The sequence below is a fragment of the Ostrea edulis genome, chromosome 6, assembly GCF_947568905.1.
Source record: "Ostrea edulis chromosome 6, xbOstEdul1.1, whole genome shotgun sequence".
In the NCBI taxonomy this organism is placed as follows: Eukaryota; Metazoa; Mollusca; class Bivalvia; order Ostreida; family Ostreidae; genus Ostrea; species Ostrea edulis.
Window position 1 is genome coordinate 75,483,265 of NC_079169.1, and position 22,307 is coordinate 75,505,571.

At 36.2% G+C, this 22,307-nt stretch overlaps 2 protein-coding genes across 2 annotated transcripts; both read left to right on the plus strand.

The window, feature by feature from the left end:
• Nucleotides 1-6,463: 6,463 nt before the first annotated feature.
• LOC125646595 (putative ankyrin repeat protein RF_0381) lies at nt 6,464-8,428 on the plus strand. The gene has a single exon (XM_048872986.2). The coding sequence runs from the start codon at nt 6,464-6,466 to the stop codon at nt 8,426-8,428; it is 1,965 nt and encodes a 654-aa protein (XP_048728943.2).
• Nucleotides 8,429-13,219: 4,791 nt separating this feature from the next.
• LOC125647777 (uncharacterized) lies at nt 13,220-15,848 on the plus strand. Its single transcript, XM_048874590.2, has one exon. The coding sequence runs from the start codon at nt 13,342-13,344 to the stop codon at nt 15,715-15,717; it is 2,376 nt and encodes a 791-aa protein (XP_048730547.2). The 5' UTR covers nt 13,220-13,341; the 3' UTR covers nt 15,718-15,848.
• Nucleotides 15,849-22,307: the final 6,459 nt, after the last annotated feature.

Here is a 22,307-nt window from a genome sequence, read left to right on the forward strand (position 1 = left end):
TATGTGTCATGTACATTCATGACCTTTTTATGACCTTGACCTTTGATCTCAAGGTTAAAATTATAGGTTTATACCATGGATTTGTGTTCGGACTATATCTTCCATTTTCTTCTACAAAGGAATACCATATTTTTACACTCAGGAAAGAAGTAATTTATACCTATTAACAACACACTTTGGGAGATTGGGGTAAGCGGAGGGTATTCTTAGTGAGGATTGCTCACAGTACCTCTTGTTTAAACAGTACTTTATGAAGTCATCTCCCCCCCCCCCCCCCCCCCCCCCCCCCCCCCCCCTCTACCCTTCGAAAACCGGTTCTAGTGCTTATTACTATTTTACTTTAACTGCGATTCTGGTCATTATTACCATCATTGTGCCGACGGTAAAGAACTCGTGGAAATATTTTTTTGTATAATCTTTTTAATCCAATATTCCCACTGACAGATTCACATGTGTATATTTGAAGCTATGTACAGCTGCCCAGCTACCGAAGAAGTTGGTCAAATTTAGGTATCCCTTTTGTCTAAATAATATAAAAGTCTTATATCCTGATTCAGTTTGATCAATGCCAAATTTTATCACGAGTTTGCCTAGCGAGGAAATTACGTTAATATTTACATCCATATATTAATACAAGGCATAGCGTATTCAACCATCGGTAAGAATATTGTCTAGATAGATGTGAAAACTTGTGATATAGAAACATATTCAACTTTACAAGAACAGTGCGACTCGCTTATCGAATTGTTCTTTATCTCCAAGCTAAGTTGGTACGGCAATTGGTTTTGTTTTTTGCATAGACCTCCAGCATCGTGCAAAAACTTCCACGGTGTCATCCGAACTGAAATTTTAATGGGTGAAGTAATTCAAACCGTTTTATATAACTTTTTCTGATAATTTATATTGTTGGGTAAGTATTTCACACAGAAATCGTCCGGAATCGACGTTAAACTGCCGGTCGCTATTTTGGATTGTGTATCCGGCTTCGCCATCATGTGGGACATAGTAACAGTAACCTAGGTAAGCTGGGCATCAGAAGACGAGTCGAAACCATGCATTTCTTTCACCCGTTGTTATAAAAATATAGATTATGAGATATAAACCGCAAGTTAAAAAAGATTGGGGAACAAATGTCTAAACGGCTATCCAGATAAACAGTCGTTATTAGCAGCCTTTCCTCCCGTTAACTAGGCTACACGTGTGCGCTGAAGTGTAATTGATGACCCTGTTAGTCTGTTGTTGTTTTTTTCCTTTCTCTTTTACCGAGTACTCGACTAAAGCCTCTGAGTATTCGACTAAGGTATCTGAGTAAAATTGACATCCATACAATAAATCTATTCTACATTATTTAATTGTTCTCAAGAAAACAGTTCTTCATGTCAGAAGGATATGTTTATTCTTCAATGAGCACAAATTCACTATTTGCCAATACCCAATGTGTCATGCGGGGGTATTAGTTCCGTTAGGACAGTTTTAGTTGATAAAGAAATTAAGTGGCGATTGCTACCTAAAATGACAGGGGATGCTTACTCCTCCTAGGCACTTGATCCCACCTCTGGTGTGTCCAGAGGTCCGTGTTTGCCCAACTCTCTATTTTGTATTGCTTATAGGAGTTATGAGATTGATCACTGTTCGTTATTTTCACCTTTCATTCTCTACCCTGGCACTTACCGGCTTTCGTACTAATCTCTTGAAAAATAATCATTCAGCAGTCTGAAGAACATTATTTCTTTAAGATTAAGCGCATGTCGATCGCCATTTACGTTGTGGCTGCATCGAGTAGCGGAAAGCTCAAGTTTTTCCGATCACTTTTTGTCTGTCGTCCGTCTGTAAATGTATTAACATTTTTTACTTCTTCCGCAGAACCACATGATTAATTTCAGCCAAAATTGTGGTTCCCAGGGGTAGAGCTGAGATCAATGTTTCACATATGAATGTATAGGTAATATAAATCTTTAAAATCTTCTCAATAACAGCAGGACTATGAATACCCATATTAATTTGAATTGTAAATTTTAGGTCTCCTGGGACCTTAGGGGCGCGAAAAATTGACAAATTTTCAAAAATCTTCTCTAGAACCACACATGTATAAGAAAAACTAAATGCATCATGGTGTAGAGCAGGAAGGCCTCCCTTACTGTCAAATCTTGTATTTCATACCATGATTCTGACCCTGTTACAGTGTATTATGGTTATGCTTTGGGGTTAGGTTAGGGCCACAATAACAGGTCAAAATTTTTCATGGGAATAAAGATTGCAAAATATCTTATATAAATTGCAACAGCTGAACAACAGCAGGACCAAGATGACTCGGGTGAGCGATGTGGCTCATGGGCCTCTTGTTCTTGTATCCTATCACATTGGAACACTGCGCACAAGTTTCCTTCATGAATTAATCTTGCAGAGCGATAATGTGCGAGCGCAAGATCCCGACAATGAACGGGGGGGGGGGGGGGCTGAAGAATAAATTTCCCATGTGAAAATGCATGGGGTATGATTAAAATTGACGGACTATGTTTATCAAGATTCATACGCGCATTGTTCACAACTGGTCGCATTCATAAGGAAATGACTACCATTACACTTGGGAAAGACATCAAAGGCAATACATAGGAAATGTAAATATAAGACCCTTTTTAAAAAAAAATAATACCGAGTTTGTTCAAACGCCCGAGTGGGCACGTTTTGGTTTGTTCAAAGTCAAAGATTTTGTGTTTTGACAAAATCCAAGATGTCCAGATTATAAATCAATTTCACCAAACTTGTGGTTCATTCAAATTTTATCACGATAACGAAATCCTCCTCGGTTGATAAAAAGTCTTCAAAAATAAAATGTTACTTTAGAGAGATTTACACCGATTCATTTAGACGGAACAGTTGTACAAATGTGTCATGTGACTACTAGCTCCGTCCATTGGGTCTGTCTCTACATGCTACATGTACAGAGAGATTTAATGTGAGGGATGTACGATGTTACATGTACACACTCTCCGGAAACAAAATGGACCTGAGGATATCCTGCTTTCTACTTGTAGTACCACCAAGACAAGATACCCTGTAGTTGTATATATAGGAGAGTATATTTTAACGTATTCCATTGAAAAAAAATATAATTAATTAGGCAATTCCAGAAAAATCTCATTTGATATACAATGTATGTGTACACATGCATGTTTGTTAAAAAAACAAACATTTTTCGTTCATACAATTCAATAGGTATTCATAATACGCACACACACACACACACATCTTTGATGAATGAAAAAGCAATCTCTAGACATTTTTGGTATTGGCCAATCAGACTTCCGAGCTTCTGTAAATCAATTATGCTCAGCACTCAACTGCGAATGAATTTGTTAAATCACCTTACATGTACCTAATGTGATTATATAACTAAGACACCCCAATCACAGAGAGCAGCAGTCCGTAACATCCAAAAATGGCGGCGTCTGAAAATGGTAAATCGTTTTATATATCTTTTATTTCGTAATGTTCTGCAGTTTAAGCAGCCATTGAGTTCACGTGTAATATTCACAGCAATTTTGAAAGGTGCGGGTTCACAAACTACCGTAGTTTTTCCGTATTGACGCCTCGAAAATATTGATGTGATAACCGTAACTTTTAACAATGACGAGTATAACTTTTTCTCGGTGTGGAAAATGATGAACGCCATTTTCAGACGCCGTCATTTTTGATCACTGTAAGTTACGGATCGTTTGTTCCCCCTGTGAATATATTACATTTCTGATAAGGTTAAGAAATGTGTGTCATACACAAAGTCTGTAAATACAACAAACAGAACAAAATCAGACGGATTTATGACGTTACCACTCCGGAAACAAACTGAGTACCTCTCTGTGTGTTTAGGTATGGGATACAGTGTCTATTTTCTCATGCGAACAACTCCTTTTGGAAACGTCAGGCATTTGCAATAATTGTCAAAAATCTTAAGGATTACATCTTTAGGACATTGGCAAGACGAGGCAACCTGGTATAGACCATAGATTTATCACTTCTTGACGGGAGAAAGGTATAGACCATAGTTTTATCACTTCTGGACGGGAGAAAGGTATAGACCATAGATTTATCGCTTTGATTTCGTGTTTGTTACTATCCCTTACCAATCAATAGTGGTCAACTAAACGTTTCCTTACTAATCTTTTAAAATAATGAGTAAATCATAATACAATATTCGTTAACAAGTGTTTGGTAATGAAAATAATAAACTTTTGGTGAATCTGTATCTTGATAACAAGAGTGACTTCATAGGAAAAATGCACCTTACAGATACAAGTTTGTTCAAACTATGACCCTGGGCTGGGATTAAACCGTGGTAGGGATAGGGAAAATCATCTCACGATCTATAAGATTAGATGTCATTCTGTATGGGAAGCGCCGCGGTGGTCTAGAGGTTAGAGCGTTCGCCCCGTATGCGGAAAGTCGGGGTTTGAATCCCAGCCGCGACAGACCTAAGTCGGCATCAGGTGTGAATGACATGGGTCATCGGAGATTACCTTAGAAACGTATGTCCCGTGTCACAGTAGGTGTGCTACGTTAAAGAAGAACCCTCACTGCTCATTTGCCGGGGTTACGTAAGCGCAGAGCATATAGGCATAAAGTTGAAGCCGGCCTTCATCGGTATTGGTGATGTCTCCATGTAAGTGAAAAGAGAGGCAATCAATCGACCAATCACTCAGTATGGGATCACAAATGGGGTTAATGTAAATGAAATACCGGTATATTTTAAATTCGTCTTTTGAATAATCCGAAGGGTAAAATGTTTTACTTGTTATGAAAGCATCCTTTTATGCAGATTAAAGTTCACAACATGGGTCCTCTAAGTCCAGGAGGGGGAGGGGCACGATATAAGGATTTAAGATTTACATCGGAATAGGGAAACACTTCAAAGTCTTCTCAAGATTGACAAGGATGATATGTCAAATTACTGTGTAAACACCCTCACTTGATGTAAAATCCGGTTCAAAGTTTTAAAAGGACGGAGAAGAAATCTTATCATGAACCACATAGGTAATAAAGTATGTAAAACTGACCCAAATCATGACCAATAAAACTGACCCACATCATGACCATTGGATATGGACCAAGGGGACGCAACCGGAGTTGAATGTTTTACGTTGGAATATATACAGAGGGAAACATGTGTATTAAAAAAACTTCTGTAAGGAACAGATGAGGTATGATTAATCAGATATCAATGCTAATATCTTCTGTAAGGAACAGATGAGGTATGATTAATCAGACATCAATGCTAATATCTTCTGTTAGGAACAGATGAGGTATGATTAATCAGATATCAATGCGTTAGGAACAGATGAGGTATGATTAATCAGATATCAATGCTAATATCTTCTGTAAGGAACAGATGAGGTATGATTAATCAGATATCAATGCTAATATCTTCTGTAAGGAACAGATGAGGAATGATTAATCAGATATCAATGCTAATATCTTCTGTAAGGAACAGATGAGGTATGATTAATCAGATATCAATGCTAATATCTTCTGTAAGGAACAGATGAGGTATGATTAATCAGATATCAATGCTAATATCTTCTGTAAGGAACAGATGAGGTATAATTAATCAGATAGCAATGCTAATATCTTCGGACTCCTACAGTGTAAATTCAAGTTCGTTCAAAACCGCAACATTTAGGGCCAAGGTTGGGCCACATCAAGTGTCTGGTTTAAATAATACAACCCCAGAGAACCACGTAATGAATTAAAACAATGTTCCAATTATATACATTTATCCCAAATCATTACAAGTAAGGCCAGTCATTAAACGAAGGATCGACACAGCGGTAAGCTAGACCCAATCGGGAAATGCACGTGCAGCCCACTGTTGTGTGTATGCGTGCGATCATGTGTTTTTTCGTGCATTTAAAAAAAAAGAAAAACAGGGGTATAATTTCTTATTCACGTATTTTCTTGTACTGTGTTCCCTGAGCTATGGGCAGGGTATGGTACGGATTTTACATGCATGTAGGAAAATGGGACAAAGTCTAACAAAATATCAACATATACATACGCACGCACAGACACGCACGCACACGCATGTGTATATATTTGACAATTCCAATTGTTCATGTCGTTGGTCATTCTAGTGCTTTATATAATTATTTTCCCTGACCACTGTATCTATTTAATATAGATCCGACAGTTTTGGATACTGAATGGTGTTGGTTTTTCAGTGCTTTATATATATATATATATATATATATATATATATATATATATATATACGTTTATGTACATTATTTGCACGATGGACAGTATAGTAACACATTTCCCTATATTTCAAACGTACTTGTATGCACTGCCGATAAATATCTTTGCATATATGGGTATTTTCTGCTGGATTTATCCGGGAGGAAATGAAATAAAATGCGTTAATAGTATTTCTTCTTCCTTTTTCTCTCTTTTCAGTTATGAAGAAAGGAAGATGATGATAACTCCAACTGATGCCTTAAATACTCTACATGGTGCAATAGAAGAAGAAGCCCTCGAAGCCGTATTGGACATCATCTCAAAGGATGGGAACCTTGTCAACAGAGTCCTGATTAATCATACAGCTTTAACTCTGGCAACAGAACTCGGGGTCAGATGTATAATTGAAGCTGTTATGACAAGTGACAACCTAGATGTCAATGCTACAGACAGGTTTGGTCGACCTGCCTTGTATTTTGCATTCAAGAGTTGTCAGATCTCATTGGCTAGGACACTGATATCACGTGGTGCTGATGTAAACCTATCTAAGCCTCCGTTACTACATGGATGTTGTTATGGTGGCAGTGACACTGAGGACGTAGTATATGAATTGGTGGAACTAGGAGTTGATGTCAATGTTGTAGATGAGAGAAACAGAACTGCGCTGCACATTGCAGTTCAGAATTCACTTTTTAATATAGCCAAAGCATTGTTAAAATGCAAGGCAAATGTTAACGCTGTTGAGGGTTTTGATTTCCAGACTCCATTGATGATATGTGCGGGAAAATCTCCGATCTCTATTGACGACAGAAGTAAAGAGGAATACCATCGGTCCTTGAAAGTACTGAAACTTTTATTAGATAGTGGTGCTGACATCAGCGCCAAGGACGATAAAGGCCGCACTGCGATTCATATTGCTCTGCAAAATGCAAATATTCTAGCCAGTTCTCTACTGATTCATTGGGGAGCAAAACACGACTCTCTCAACTCAAATACAATTCGATCAGCGTATGAAATTTCTTTGTTAAGAAACTGTTTAGAAATGGCTTGCATTATTTTCTTCAATTTTTATAGACATTTTGAAACCTTTCCTTTAAACTTTTATAGCAATGCAAAAGAGACTCTGCAAAATATAGGAAAGAAAAGACAAAACGAATATGTTTTGGCATTGGAACAATCATTGACCGATTTGTGCACACGACACTATTGTCAAGAAGTTTCAGCTAAGGGACCGCTTGGATTTATGCAAAAACTACCGAAACTGCAAAACTTGTGTAGACATACAATTTTACGGAACTTAAACCTTTCTGTGTTTGAAAATACTTGTATAAAGTTGCCAACAGCTAAGACCCTTCAAGACTTCATATTCTACAACACCAGATTTTCTATCATATCTACTTTGTCTTTGAGCGATATTCATATCGCTACACATATGGGAGACCTCGAAAGTTTAGCATTGAGATTGAATCCACATATCGTCAATATACCATTTAATGGTCTCTCTTTACTGGAAGTGGCCATCTCAAGACAATGTATCCCCGGAACCAATCTTCTTTTGGAAAACGGCGCGGATCCTAATGGTGAAACAAAAGAGGGATTCTTACCATTGCACCTGGCTTCTCGGCAATGCTGTTTCGAAATTGTCCAGATTCTTTTGAAATTTGGAGGAAATGTGAATGCCCTAGATAAGCAGGGTAACTTGCCAATACATGAGGCTTGTGTCTCTGGACACTTCAACATTGCCGAATTACTGATGCAGCACGGTTCTATTTATCACCACCCAGATACCGATGGTCGGTACCCAATTCATTATTCCTGCGCTAGTGGTAATTGGCACTTCACTAATGTTCTTATAAAGCTAGGGATTGATGGAGATACCACTGACAATTGTGGATACACAGGACTTCATCTGGCTGCTAGCAGAGGAAACCTCTATCTAATCCAAAACATTGAGTTGCCATATTTGTTTGAAACAGAATTACTGATGAAGGGGTACATGTTTGTTTTGATGTATTCGTGTAATGTCAGATGCGTGACAAAGCCAAAATATACACCACAGGTTAATCATATTAAAGTTCTAGAAAATCTTATGACAGCAGGATGTAACCATGCGATATTGAGTAATAAGAACAAATCAGCTTTAGATATTGCAAGGGATTATGGCTTCACGGATATTATGACTACGCTTCAACGAAGATGACGGTTATAAAGATGGTCAGGGGCGGATCTAGGAATTGCGGTGGGGGCGGAATTTTCTGATGCAGGGGGCGAAGCCCCCGAAAGTTCCAAGGATTTTACAGATTTTATAGGGCCTGAAATATGTATCCTAAGTAGTCATTTTTCATTTTTAATAAGGTGAAATTGATAAAATGACGCAAATTTTAAGGATTTTTTGGGGGAAAAAGTAAGATCTTTCAATAAAAGTAATTCCATATATCAAAAGATTTTGTCATTTATTTCTCCGAGAGTGGAAGAAATTGTTGCTTCTTTTACCGTTTATATTTTTCTAAACAAGAGACCACGATTGACCTAATTTTGAAAATTTATGGGGGGGGGGGGGTGGGTGTGTGGACGCCGGCTGCGACCCACTTAAATCCGCCACAGTTTTGAATACCTCAATACTCCCACGCTTCATTTTCCTCAATCGTTGGGATGGGATGCTAAGAGTCCTCTACTATTTGTGTCTCATATTTTTTTCCCCACCTAATCTGCATTTTCTTAATTGAAGGTAGTGGTGGGCGGTTTTTACTATTATATCAGAAATTTCAAACTGGGGTATTTGTATTACAAAATAACAAAGAAAAAGTTCCCAAAGGATGGGGACAGGCCCCCTTGTCCCTCCCCTTGATTTTATGTGCCTGATAACGACGCAGAATATGATAAACTCAATTATCACATTTTGCATTAGTACAATTTCCGCAACATGTAATAACGCAAAATGTCATAAATATACAGGATCTATTGAGCGCCAAAAGAGCACAAACTGAAGTAATTGAAGGCAATAATAGTTTGTTACATTTTGCGTCGTTATTACATTTTGTGTTGCTACATGCCCTTATGAAATGACATAACGATCGTGGATTTCATATCTATTTTCCCTAAGAAATATTTTCTTTTAATATAGGCCTAAAGTGGTAGAATTCAGTAAAAGAAATTCATACACATTGAATACGAAAAATTTCATCGATTATATATTTCTAATCGCAATGCCAACATGTATAATTATACAGTCAATAATGTATTTCTGGATATAAAGTGTGAATTATCATAAGATGGACTAGTTTATTTATGCTGGGAGACCATTATTTTGAATTATATTCCATATTCTACATATACACCGCAGTAGTCATGTTCAGAGGGGATCTCTCGCCCCTAATTAAAAGACAAAACAAAAATTCTCTATTGAAAAGTAAGTGAGAAGTAAATAACATATCAGCCAACCAGATCATCTTTTGAATATTTCTCTCTCTCTCTCTAACCAATCCCATACACTCGTACAATGTTGTATATGCAAATTATATGATAATGCGCAATTTATGTACCTAGGTAAATAGTCGTTCGCATTCGATATGTTTTCATGGCGAGCATACAAGTACATGTTATGTTAAAAAGTTACAGTAGTATTTATATATTTGATAAAAAAAATTCTCTGCGTTTTTGACATATTTTTGTATAATTTTGACATGTTTACTGCAACTGAACAGACATTCACGTAAAGAAAAGCCATTCTAAGTTGATTCATCCAAAGCTTTTAGAATGGTTTACTACTGTACGATATTTTTATTGTAATGTTGGGCACTGCATGGTGTTCTAAAACATGATTTCATTTCTTGGTGATGCCCTATACCTTAGTATCGGAGATGTACGTGTTACCTGTCGAAGCTACCCGCACAGGTGAATCGGAAACACTGATGTGAAGTGAAGCGTAGCGAAACGCATCCTTTTATATACCATTTGAACCCTGATACATATAACATTGGAATATTCATATAATATGACGGATAAGCAGAGAAATATTGCGGACACAGAGAATTCTAATATATTTATTAGTTCATGTCAGCTTTAAGCTGTGTATTATTATTTATTTTTTTACAATTGCAAGAGCCATAACTTGTACTATCTTGTAAGTACATATTTGTATCTATAGTTGTATTTACTCGACTGGACATGGGTTGGGTTTTTTTCCAATTTACTTAGTCTTGTCCAAGTAAAGTTTTTATGTAACTTAATATCCTTTTCAATTTCTACTTTCAGCGTCATGGTCTGTATGTATGTCAACGAAGAATGAATAGGATTGTGCACCAGAGGTTGTGACGGGAAAATGTTGTTAGTGTGATAGTGTGACTGAAAACATGATTTCAAGAATTACATGTATCAGAATTTTACATAGAATGTCATCTCCATCGGGCACTGTTATTTTCTTATGTAGATTGTTAAAAAAGGTTTCCAGACCAATATTTGTTTTTAAAATTCTGTATATTGTTCCCTTACAAGAACTAGCAAGAGTACCGCAACAGTACATGATCATGCGCCCATTGGATAGTGATGACAAATTTCATTGCAATATCTGTATCTCCATAATGAGAGTGTCCAGGAACCTATTTGACCTACTTTTAGCTTTAAAATAGGTCACGGTTTAACAATCCAGTTGAAATGCAAACTGAATCTGTATTTCTCTGACAGGAATATTGTGACTAAATTCCAAGGCAATATTTGCAACGAAAAAACTTCCGGAAAACTGTTTGACTTTCTTTTAGCTCTAAAGTAGGTCGAGGTGCACCAATCCAGCTGAAATGCAAACTCACTCTTACGCTTCTTGGGGGAGAAATTGTGACAAAATCAATGCTGTACATGCAACCGTTATAAAAAAAAAAAGTCCTGAAAACATTACCTCGGACGGACATACGAACACCGCCATAACACAATACGTCCCATCTAACGACGGGCGTACGAAAACATTACTTGACCACGTCTGAACAAATTGATCCTTAAGACTGTTTAACAGCGTTTTTTAATTCACTTTTCATTCACAGTGCCGCCTGTTTATACCATATATTACAAAGTCCACATATGTTTAAAATTCTTTGGACACATTCAAACCATGGATTTTTAAATGTAACATTATAGTACAATTGTAAAGAATATTTACAATCTTGTTTTCGTGGCCAGAAGTTTTGCTCAATAAAAAATCAGTTTATCATACACATTAATATAAACAGAAAACCGTCACTTTCCTCCATATACCATAAATGATGGAGTGGAGCTTTTTTTTTTCAAAATATGTTTCAAAAATTCTAATTGGAGAATTTCTATAATTTATAAGTTTTCATAAACCCAAATCTCACACCCATAAATTAAAACTGGTAAAATGACTTTGTCAAAGAGGTCAAGTTGACACTAGATGATTTCCCTTACAACTCCATACTTAGCTTTCTATTCTGGAAAGTACAATGCCTAGATATTTCAATTCTTCCCCATTCTCAATAATACTTCAATTGTAATAAACATTTCCTCAGCATAGAAATTTCCACTGCGTACTGAATATGAGAAATCATTCAACGCATGTTGTACATCTTCAGCGGAAAAAAACCTATGTCATCAGCATACAAAAAAATTGAAAGTTTCAGGTTAATTCGTCTTTAGTTGATTCAGATAAACTTTGAAGGCCAACTATTCCTTTCTCTTGTAAGATTTTATCAAAATCATTCATGTATAATGAGAACAAAACGGGAAATAAATTCTCCCCTTGTCTTACTCCAACATTGCATGTGAAAGAATCAATGGTCATGTCATTCATTTTCATAATTGATTTTATCCCCATATACATGTGTATTATAAAAGTAAAACATTTCCCTTTTGTAAAATTGTCAAACTATCTGTTAAACAGTAATTAATTTGGCTATTGTCTCTATAAATAACCTATCGTCGATTAATCCGGAATACCCTTTAATTAAAGATATTAGATAGAAACTTTTGTTCGAGTATGTAGCCGTCCGAGATACTAGACATTAAGTTGTACGGAGGTTGTAGTCTCTTGGGTAAATTTGAACGTCTCTTGCACAGGAGTCACGAGGGTTCGTACGATTTGCTGAAATCGCAAGGGGACTATTGTATCATTGCACGGTGATCAAACGATTTCTGCACAACTATCGTACATGTACGGATATAGCCCGACTTCTTTACAAGAGTCCACGCAAAACATGACACGATGTCCGTGTATATAAACGCCGTAATCAGTAGTCTCTTGTAGCTCAGTGGTAGAGCCTTCGTTTCGTAACAGGGAGGTCGTGAGTTCGAGTCCCGTTCGTGTCATGCCTAAGACGTAAACATTATAGTGATTGCTCTTTCGCCAAACGCTCAGCATTTAGAACTAAGAACCAAGGGTCTTTCGGATATGACCTTACAAATTGGAGGTCCCGTGTCACAGCAGGCGTTGGCATGTTAAAGAATCCTCACTACTACGGTCGTAAGCGCTAAGTGCTGGTCTAAATTTGTGATATTCCGTAACTTCATCTACAACTGGTGATGTCTCAGTATGAATAAAATATTCTCGACGGGACGTGAAACAATCAACAAACAACCGTAGCCTCTTATGATGCCCAAAGAATCGCACAGAAAAGCGTACACAAATAAATCGCACGGGCACCGTGGCAAATGTAAACCAGGTTTATTGTTTATTTACTTTCCTTGTCTTTTTGTGTCATGGTCATGTTTTATAAAGATGACTTACATAGACACTGTGAAGTGTTACTTAATATTCAAAACGTCTCGCACAAAACTTCCGGGATTCTCACCTTATTATCCAGGTGAAACACGGGGCACTAATGTCTGATGTGGGGGGTAACACAATGACGCATCTTTGAATAATTCATAAATTGTTCACGCGTTATGAACATTATGGTTATGAAGAGGAAGATAAAGTGGGCTATTGGTAAACAAGGAAGTTTCCACATCATTTTAAGACGGTATAAAAAAATCTCCTTTATCGGAATCGACGCCTTTTGCTCAAGTTTCAGCTGCGGACCAGGAAATACAATTAAATGGATTGACATAACAATCATTGTGTCCATTTCATTTGATTTGCTACCATTTTAGAGCAGACGAAAAAGAGAGATGAATTCACGATACTTATATGTACTGCTTACTTTTCCATTCATTCTGATAACTACGGCTGAGGACGGAACTAGTGACGAACAACAGTTGATGGACAGGCGGAGGAAATCAGTCTGTCCACAATGGAACGACACCTATCCATACGCTGATGGAGTGGATTCCGAGTGTTGGTTTTCAGTGTCAGAGTCAACCAAAAAGCAATTTCTTCACAAAGTTACTAAATATTCATACAGCCTAGTGAATTTCATACTTCATTTTAAGAATGTTTCTTCTCACCAAGTCAAGGAAACAAGGTGCGTAATTCAAGGCGATCAGTGGACGTGGACGTTTCCAGGACCTAGAGGTTCCAGACAATACCTAAACTGGCCATTAGGCTACCGAGTATGGTCACTTGGGCTTTTAAATGTTTACACTTTGGATCATTTCCCTGTTTCGTTAAGAGTTCATGGAAACTGTCAAATCCACTATGGTGCCAATAAGACTACACAACGTATCGCTTTAGCTTTGGCGAATCTCACAGACTACCTAGTATCTCACACTACGGGAGAGGCTGCAGACGATTTAGCAGAGTATTACAATCAAAGTTACTGGTGTTACAGAGATCGCATATTCATTGAGAGCCACTCACTTTACTTGCTTTGTCTAAATGTCATCTGTCCACTGGAAGCCATAGGTTATCGATGTTGCCACTGGAAGTGGAATTTTATCGACAAGAAGCGGACCTTGGTGTGTACTGGCGGATATGAAACATTCAAAGAAATCGGCTGGAAGTTTCCCTTTGTACTAGGGTTAGTTCTATACATGTACTTTCCCCTGGTTTTAGTATGGCTCCTGAATCACGTTCATGAAATCACGTACAATCACAGATCAAACAGTCACGAAGTACTTAACATTAGCGTGGAGGAGAAGGCGGAGGAAGAGGTTCAATTACTTGAAAAGAGCGAAAACTGGATTTACTACAACCCAATACATATTGGAACTATAATAGCGAGTGTTTTTCATTGCTGTTGTGTAAAATGCCATGTTGGAACTTCAAGAATTGTCCGTGTGATTTTCTTCTTTGTAAGTATATCAGTTATTTCACTGAAATTACTGTTACACGGACTGTTTCAGTATGACGATATTATTGCAAGTGTAAAGAAGGGCGTGCCTAAAGATTTTGAATCGATTTTGGCGGGATACGAACTGAGTCGGTTAAATTTTCTGAGAGTTTTTGGAGGGCCTTATATAGCATTTCTTTTTTATGTCGTATGCTACATTTTATGTACATGTGTACCCTCTGATTTAGCCAAATTTCTCGCCAAAGGATTAACGGAGAACAAAAGTAAAATCACATCTCCACTAAGAGTGAATGATGCTGTCCGAGTGAAATATGGTGCCATGAAAACAACGGAACCTGTTAATGGATATCATAGTATATATCGAGTCATCTTGTCCCAGTTTTGCATGATTCTGAATTCGTCTTTTTGGAAATTTGCCGTTATCCTTCAAATCAAGCGTTGGAATAAATGCCATCTTATTGCGCGAAGGAAATCTGCTTTTCTTGGAAGATTGTTTCTTTTCACGATGCTATTTTATGTTCCAATATGTGTTTTAGAACTGGTTTTATGTCTTATGCTATATGGAGTTCCTCTTGTCGGTTACATTAAGATAATTACACGTGCCTACGTCATCGCACCTTGGCGGGAACTTGAAATTTGGGCTCCACTGAGGATGATATGTTGTATTTTTGCGCTGTTCTTTTTTACATTTGTGTATTATATGTTCAGTATCATTTTTGTAGATAGCTTCATATTCATTTGTGGCGTCGTTGTCTATACGTACACCGGGCTGTTTGCCCACCCAGAGGCCACATACGGGTACCTTATCTTTTCTTCTACCGTCCTTCTGTATATGTTTGACAGTATCAATAACATTGCCAGCGTCTACGATCACCTGTTCGTGCATACCAGAAAAATATGCAAGAAAATGTATAAGTATGGCAAATATTCAGAGGTGGCTTTGTTCAAAAGAGAAGAAGAATGCAAAGGCATTCCGAAAGATCTCTTCTTTTTGATTGTTAAGATGTACAGGCCAATACGTCATCAAGTTTTCATCTCTTTCTTGAAACTCGGGATTATAATCCTCATATTATGCATTTCCGTAGATCTTTTGTTCGAATTTTCCACCGCTCGAAATTTAAACTTATTGACGCAAGCTGCTGCTACAATCATTGTATGCCTTGTACCAAAGGTTATAGGCGATTCGTGTTCCATGTATAGAAATCGTCGACATCACAGTCAATCAAATCAAATTAAAGAAATCATCCACATGTACTATCAAAGATCCAAGGAGAATGGTTCTTCGAGAAATATCTTAAATCTAGAAGTCATATGAATGGTATCCTCCAGTTTCCTGACTGGACTGTTGTAAATAATGATGCGGTATTATGTACATGCAGTGTTGGAGAGTTCTATTGGCCTGCTGGCGCCGAGAATAGGACGAAGGAACCACCAAACGGTAATATAGTTTACCTCCTTCTGGTCCGTCTTGAATCGAAAGTTGAAAACGAAAACTCTTGAATTTAAACGTTTAGATCGTATACCAGTGTTTTTACATTTTGTACAGCATATGGAAGTTTTATAATTATCTGGACAGTTGCATAGCTCAAACATTGAGTTCCTTTACCATAAATGATATCTGGAATGTATCTTTTCGTCGTATTAAACTATTTTGAAGGATCCATGCAGATGTTATCCAAAGTCAATAATCCGTTCATCTGATATCGCCGGTAATAAATGACGAATTACATCTGTAATTTCGTATACGTGTATAGTAAACCAATTAAAGTACGATCACTGTGGGCATTTTGGTTACATAAAGATTTTGAAGTTTATGTTGACTTGAAGGTTGGCGAGAGATAAATACCCAACTTTGTAAATATCATGCTTCTAAGCTATATTTTCATTTCATAATTCATGCATTATAAACTGTCGCCAGATGTGGTACTGTATCTTGCTGATGTATGTTTTTGGGTTTTGTTTTTTTTTATTATTATTTATTAATTTTTTATTTCACAAATATTGACATAACACAGAAGAACATTTGTCATTTTTTTCTAACCACTTTCACTCACTTCCATACTCACACTCATACATTTGTTGGTAAGTGCTTGCATTTTTAATATAATTGTAAGAGAAAAATGATAACAATACAGAGCTCGAGTAAATAGATAAAAGTACATGTGGCTTCAAAAGTCCCAAAAAAAATATTGTTTGAAATAGCAAAATTATGATTTTTTTATGTTGTCAAAAAGTGTTTTCCATACATGCCAGGTATTTTCAAATTTTTGTATTTCTAAATTCTGATACGCAATACATTTTTCAACCTTGTATTTGTTGTATAGATGGAACAATAATTCCAAGAATCTTGGCAATTTGGTTTTTTTTCAAAGAAGAAAAAATATATTGTTTTGTATATAGGATAAGGAAGTTTACAATTCTGTTGCCTTTCGACAATGGGAGTTCACCTAATAAAATATTAAGTACATTAAAACCTATTCTTTTGGAGTTGTTTTATAAATGTGCATGCTCAGATTGCTCCATAATATAGATACTTTTTCACAGCCAATGAAAACGTGTTGAATTGTCTCAACTTCATCATTACAAAAGGTACAACAATCAAAAGACACAACACTGATTTTTTAAAGATAATAATTGACAGGCAAAATTCTATGAAGTATTCTATATTGTAACCATTGGATGGTAGAGTCCTTGGTAGTCTTAAAACATACAGTAAAAGCATCCTTAACACATATTTCTATTCCATAAGCTACCAGATCTAAATTCCACTTTGAAACAGAAGTAGGTATATCATGGTTTACATTTAACTGTTTGTAAACAGATTTAGTACATTTAGTTTGCAAAATCAAAGGTTTATAATATAATGGAATATAAGGTGTAAAAGATCTATTGAATAAACCTTTGTTTTCAAACAATTTCAGATGAGTTGATATTGCACTCAATACACTGTTATATTGTAATATACAAACTTGGATATCAAATTTATGTTGAAAAAGGTTATGTGATAAAAGATTCCCTTTGTCATCTAGGAAATCGTCTATGAGTTTTACACCTTTTTTATACCAGCTTTTGATAAACAGTGTTTTCATACCCACTCTAATATTTGAATTATACCACACAGGAATGCTGGGATGGTTTCCTTGTAGAAATTTTTGTCAAAGGATTTTATTACATGGAGCATAGAATTAAAAACATCTTGCCAAAAAATATTGTTTTCTGGAATGACACATTCGGAGATAAATGCATCTCCAAAATCAAGTAATTTGTGAACAAAATCATGACCATTAATTGCTTAAAAAAATATCTACCCAGGATTTATTTCCCATCAATAACCTTTTCAACCATGAACATTTTAAAGACATGATAAAATTGTTGATGTCCACCATTTTTAGACCTCCATGATGGTGGTCTTGAGTTACAATAGAATGTTTTACTTTGTCACATTTTCCATTCCAAATAATAAAGTCAAAAATATCTTTACTTAATGAATTAATTATCTCCTTTTTCGGTGTTGGTAGTGATAGAAATAAATGGTTTATTTTCGGAATAATTAATGTTTTAACCACTGTAACCGACCAATTGCTTATGTATGTTACAATAAAATATTCACAAAACGAATCAAAAATGGCGTAATTCCTCACTGTTTTACAATTTGATAACCCTACGAATTTCCTGTTTCTTACAAGGTTATTCTAAGTACAAGAATGCTTGGATTTTGGGAACGCATTATAAATGGTAAACATGAAGAGATCTATACTTTGTACGACATATTATACAAGCTAGAGGGAAAGTGTATCACTCAAAATGGTTAAACTGTATAAAAGATATCTTAATTAGGACTGGTAATATCCAGATTTGGAACGATCAGCATGTTGATGTTAACTTTCATTTATCTAAGAAGGTTAAACAGTCTTCGTATGACTCTTTTGTTGAAACTTGGAAAGATCAAATATATAACTCATCCAAATGTTCTAACTATAGAATGTAGAAGACAACTTTTGGTTTTGAAAATTATTTAACTATACTACCACAACATTCATTGTATAACTTTTGTCGCTTTAGACGCGGTAGCCATAAATTGCCAATTGAATCTGGATTTTAAGTATTGATAGATCTGAACGATTATGTACTGAGCGAGATAACAAACAAGAATTAGGCGGTGAATTCCATTATCTGTTCAACTGTACTTTTTTTTGGTATATTTTTTTTTTCATAAAAGGTGTAGATTCTTGCCAAAACGTTTACCTGATTGTCTAAATACTATAAGCTATATTGAATTAATGAACTGTAAAGACAAATATACTAAGATAGGCCTTGCCAGATTCATCAAGTTAGTGCTGTCCATATATTTATGATATTACCTTCCTGTTGTGTTTTATTCATTGTGTTCAACACTTTGCTGATCTTGCCTTTATTGTACTATTGTGTTCCATGCGGAGCCTCTTGCCTTTATTGTACTATTGTGTTCCATACGGAGCCTCTTGCCTTTATTGTACTATTGTGTTCCATGCGGAGCCTCTTGCCTTTATTGTACTATTGTGTTCCATGCGGAGCCTCTTGCCTTTATTGTACTATTGTGTTCCATGCGGAGCCTCTTGCCTTTATTGTACTATTGTGTTCCATGCGGAGCCTCTGATTGGGCTGTTAGTGAAATTAAAAAAAGTTTCAAAGGAAGAAAATTAATTAAGGACATGGCAGAATAAATGTTTTCGTGATAACCTGTTAAAATACAATAATAAGATATTTCGTCCTTTGATATCGTATTGCAAAAACATGACAAAACATTGAAATATATTTGAATTTACATACGTTACGTAAAATTCATTTTGGTAATTTTCTAACAACGATTTCCCGCAGAATCAAAGATCGCATGATATGTTACATGAGAGAAAGTTATACCGAGGAAATGAAGATGCAAGTCCAGGTTTATATTTCGACAGCTGCACATGTGTAGCTTAGTTATATTTATAACGAGGTAAATATGGTCCTTGCACGTGTGATATTTTTGTATGAATTGTTCCGGAAAAAAAGCAAACTATGAAAATGTTCCTACGTCTTCATAACATGCTCAATCACAAAATAATAGCACTCTTGTTTTTTCTTGTATAATTGAGTATACTGTAAGTAACATACACATGTACGGTTAATCAATGTAACATGTTACGTAGTCTTATTTTGATCAAAATGGCATAATTATATATAGTAAATGAGCATGTTGTATGAACCATTTTGAGTTGTTGTTTATATATGACCATTTATATGTACATAAATGTAATTATTTATAAGCGTTTGTCAAATCAAAACTTGTAATTCCTTAACATTTTTAAACAGCTGTGTTTTACATAGATGTCCCATAGGTGTCCCTTTCCCACAATTTCTCAATGCTGAAATAAAGCATGAAGATGTTTTCCACACAGGCAATCGACGTTCGAAAATTGTCTTCCTGTAAACATAATATTCATATTATGTTTACAGGAAGACACTTTTTTTTATTATAGATATTTAAAACGTCGAGTGCCTGTGGTTTTCCACGAATTTGAAGCTTATTTAAAAGTATGATGACATTTTTTTTTATTTTGTTGGAATTTGGTTTTCATCTGAAGATTTTTTTTTATATAGATTATCAATTACTGATTTCTAATTAAGATTGAAAAGGCATTCAGCGCATGATTATACTTCTGAAATTAACATGACATTCGCATACTTATATTTTCTTTACATGTTTTCCTATAGTTGTGCCTAGTTGTAACAAAGCACATACGTCACCGAACCTTTCAACGGATATTACTTTTTGTGAACAATGTTTAGACACCAATTTCGTAATGGTAATTCATTTTCAGTCTGTATTTCATAAAAGTAGATACTACTTTCCCTTTAAAATACTAACTCTCTATTTAATATATGTATTACATTTCCCAGATTCCATTCCTTATGGGAGCAGTCAGTTTACATTTTGAACATAGTTACTACCTTGTTGACTCTGTAAAACTTTCGTTTCTGATGGCAAGCTTGCTTTAATGACTACCTGTATTTCATTTCTACTACCAACTACATTAAGTCTGTGTTGTTACAATTACCTTAGTAGGCCTAGTTAATTTTAATATCAGAAATAGTGCAAACCAACATGTAACAATGATATAGCTTGAGATTGTGAAACATGCGTCGATACCTTACATATGAAAACAGTTTTTGAACAGGTATTGATCATACCGATATATAACACAAATAATTAACAGGCATACAAAGGTCACTCAAGGTCATTTTATAAAGGCCAAGGTCACTTAGAACAGACCATGGGGATCCGGATTAGAATAGGTCTTCAGAACCCTTTGCTTATTTTAAGAGGCGACTAAATGGGTCGGTCCTTCGGATGAGACCGCAAAAACCGAGGCCCCGTGTCACAGCAGGTGTGGCACGATAAAGACCCCTTCCTCCTCAAAGGCCGTAAGCGCCGAGCATAGGCCTAGATTTTACAACCCTTCACCGGCAATGTGACACGGGACCTCGGTTTTTGCGGTCTCATCGGAAGGACCGCCCCATTTATTCAATTATAATCCGCATCCCCACGGGACAACAAAACTCGAAGTGCAAGCGAGATGTGTATCAATTTTCTCATACTCAGTTAATACAGTATGGAAGTATATCGTAGAATAATGACCGCGGTATTCAGGGGCGGATCCAGGAATTGTGGTTACGGGGGGCGCCACTTTATGAGGCAGGGGGTCTGGGGGGGGGGGGGCGACTTGAATCCCCCCTCCAGTCGGTCCAGTGGTGAGGGCCTCGGGGACGAAGCCCCTGAAGCTCCTGGATTTTACAGGTTTTATAGAGCTTGAAATATGTCTCCTATTTAGTCATTTGTACTATTTTCTATCATTTTTTATAAAGTGAAATTAATAAAAATGACTCATTTTTTGGAAAAAATTAAGTTCTCCCAATACAGTATTTCAAGAAATGAAAAGATTTTGTTATTTGTTTCTCCGGGAGTGGAAGAAATTATTGCTTCTTTTATCGTTTAGTACATTTTTCTAAACAAGATACCACGATTTACCTTAAATTTGAAAATTTTAAGGGGGGGGGGGGCGGCTGCGCCCCCCCCCCCCCTTAAATCCGCCACTGGTATTCCTTTGATCTTTACAATAACCGGTAGAATAAACAATATACAACCAACCAACCACTCAGAGCATATACCTGATATACATGTATGCAAAAAGCTTTCAACAATAATTCAACAGTTATTTATTTTTGTGAGAGTCCTTCGTCATAATTAAGAAGTAGTCCTTTATCTAGATGCAGATCGGGGAACATCCACCAGTTTTGCTGATATTCTGGTTTTGTTATATATGCATTGAGGTATTGGTATGTAGGTTGATCTACTTTTACATGTGGTATAGTCTTAATTTGTGATCTGTTTTCGTTATGCATCAGGATGTTGCTATGAAACTTGTATTGTTCCCAAATAAACATTTGTCAACAAAGCATAAGTTTCGTTACGATTGACTAACGCTTTGAGTTAGTATGACCCTTTGCATAATATTCGTATGATCTTATAGGTTACGTTGCAAAATATTGATACGAGATTTATCTATGATCTGGTGAAAAACTACAAACCATGGTAGATTCCCATTCAAATTGCCCTTCGCGGTAGCTCTGTGGTTAGAGGTTCGTTTCATGACCGGGTGGTCGTGAGATAGAGTTCCGCTCGTATCAAACCATGTAGGAAGTAACGAGAAATGTTTGGTAATATAATTCACAGGCAATCGGCGTTTTAAGTGACTATAATAAAAAATTGTCTTTGTATAAACAAATTATTCTCAACGTTTTATATATCTATAATAAAAAAAAAATTGTCTTCTATATTAAAACAAAATTCGCACTCGACGTTTTAAATATCTATAATTTAAAAAA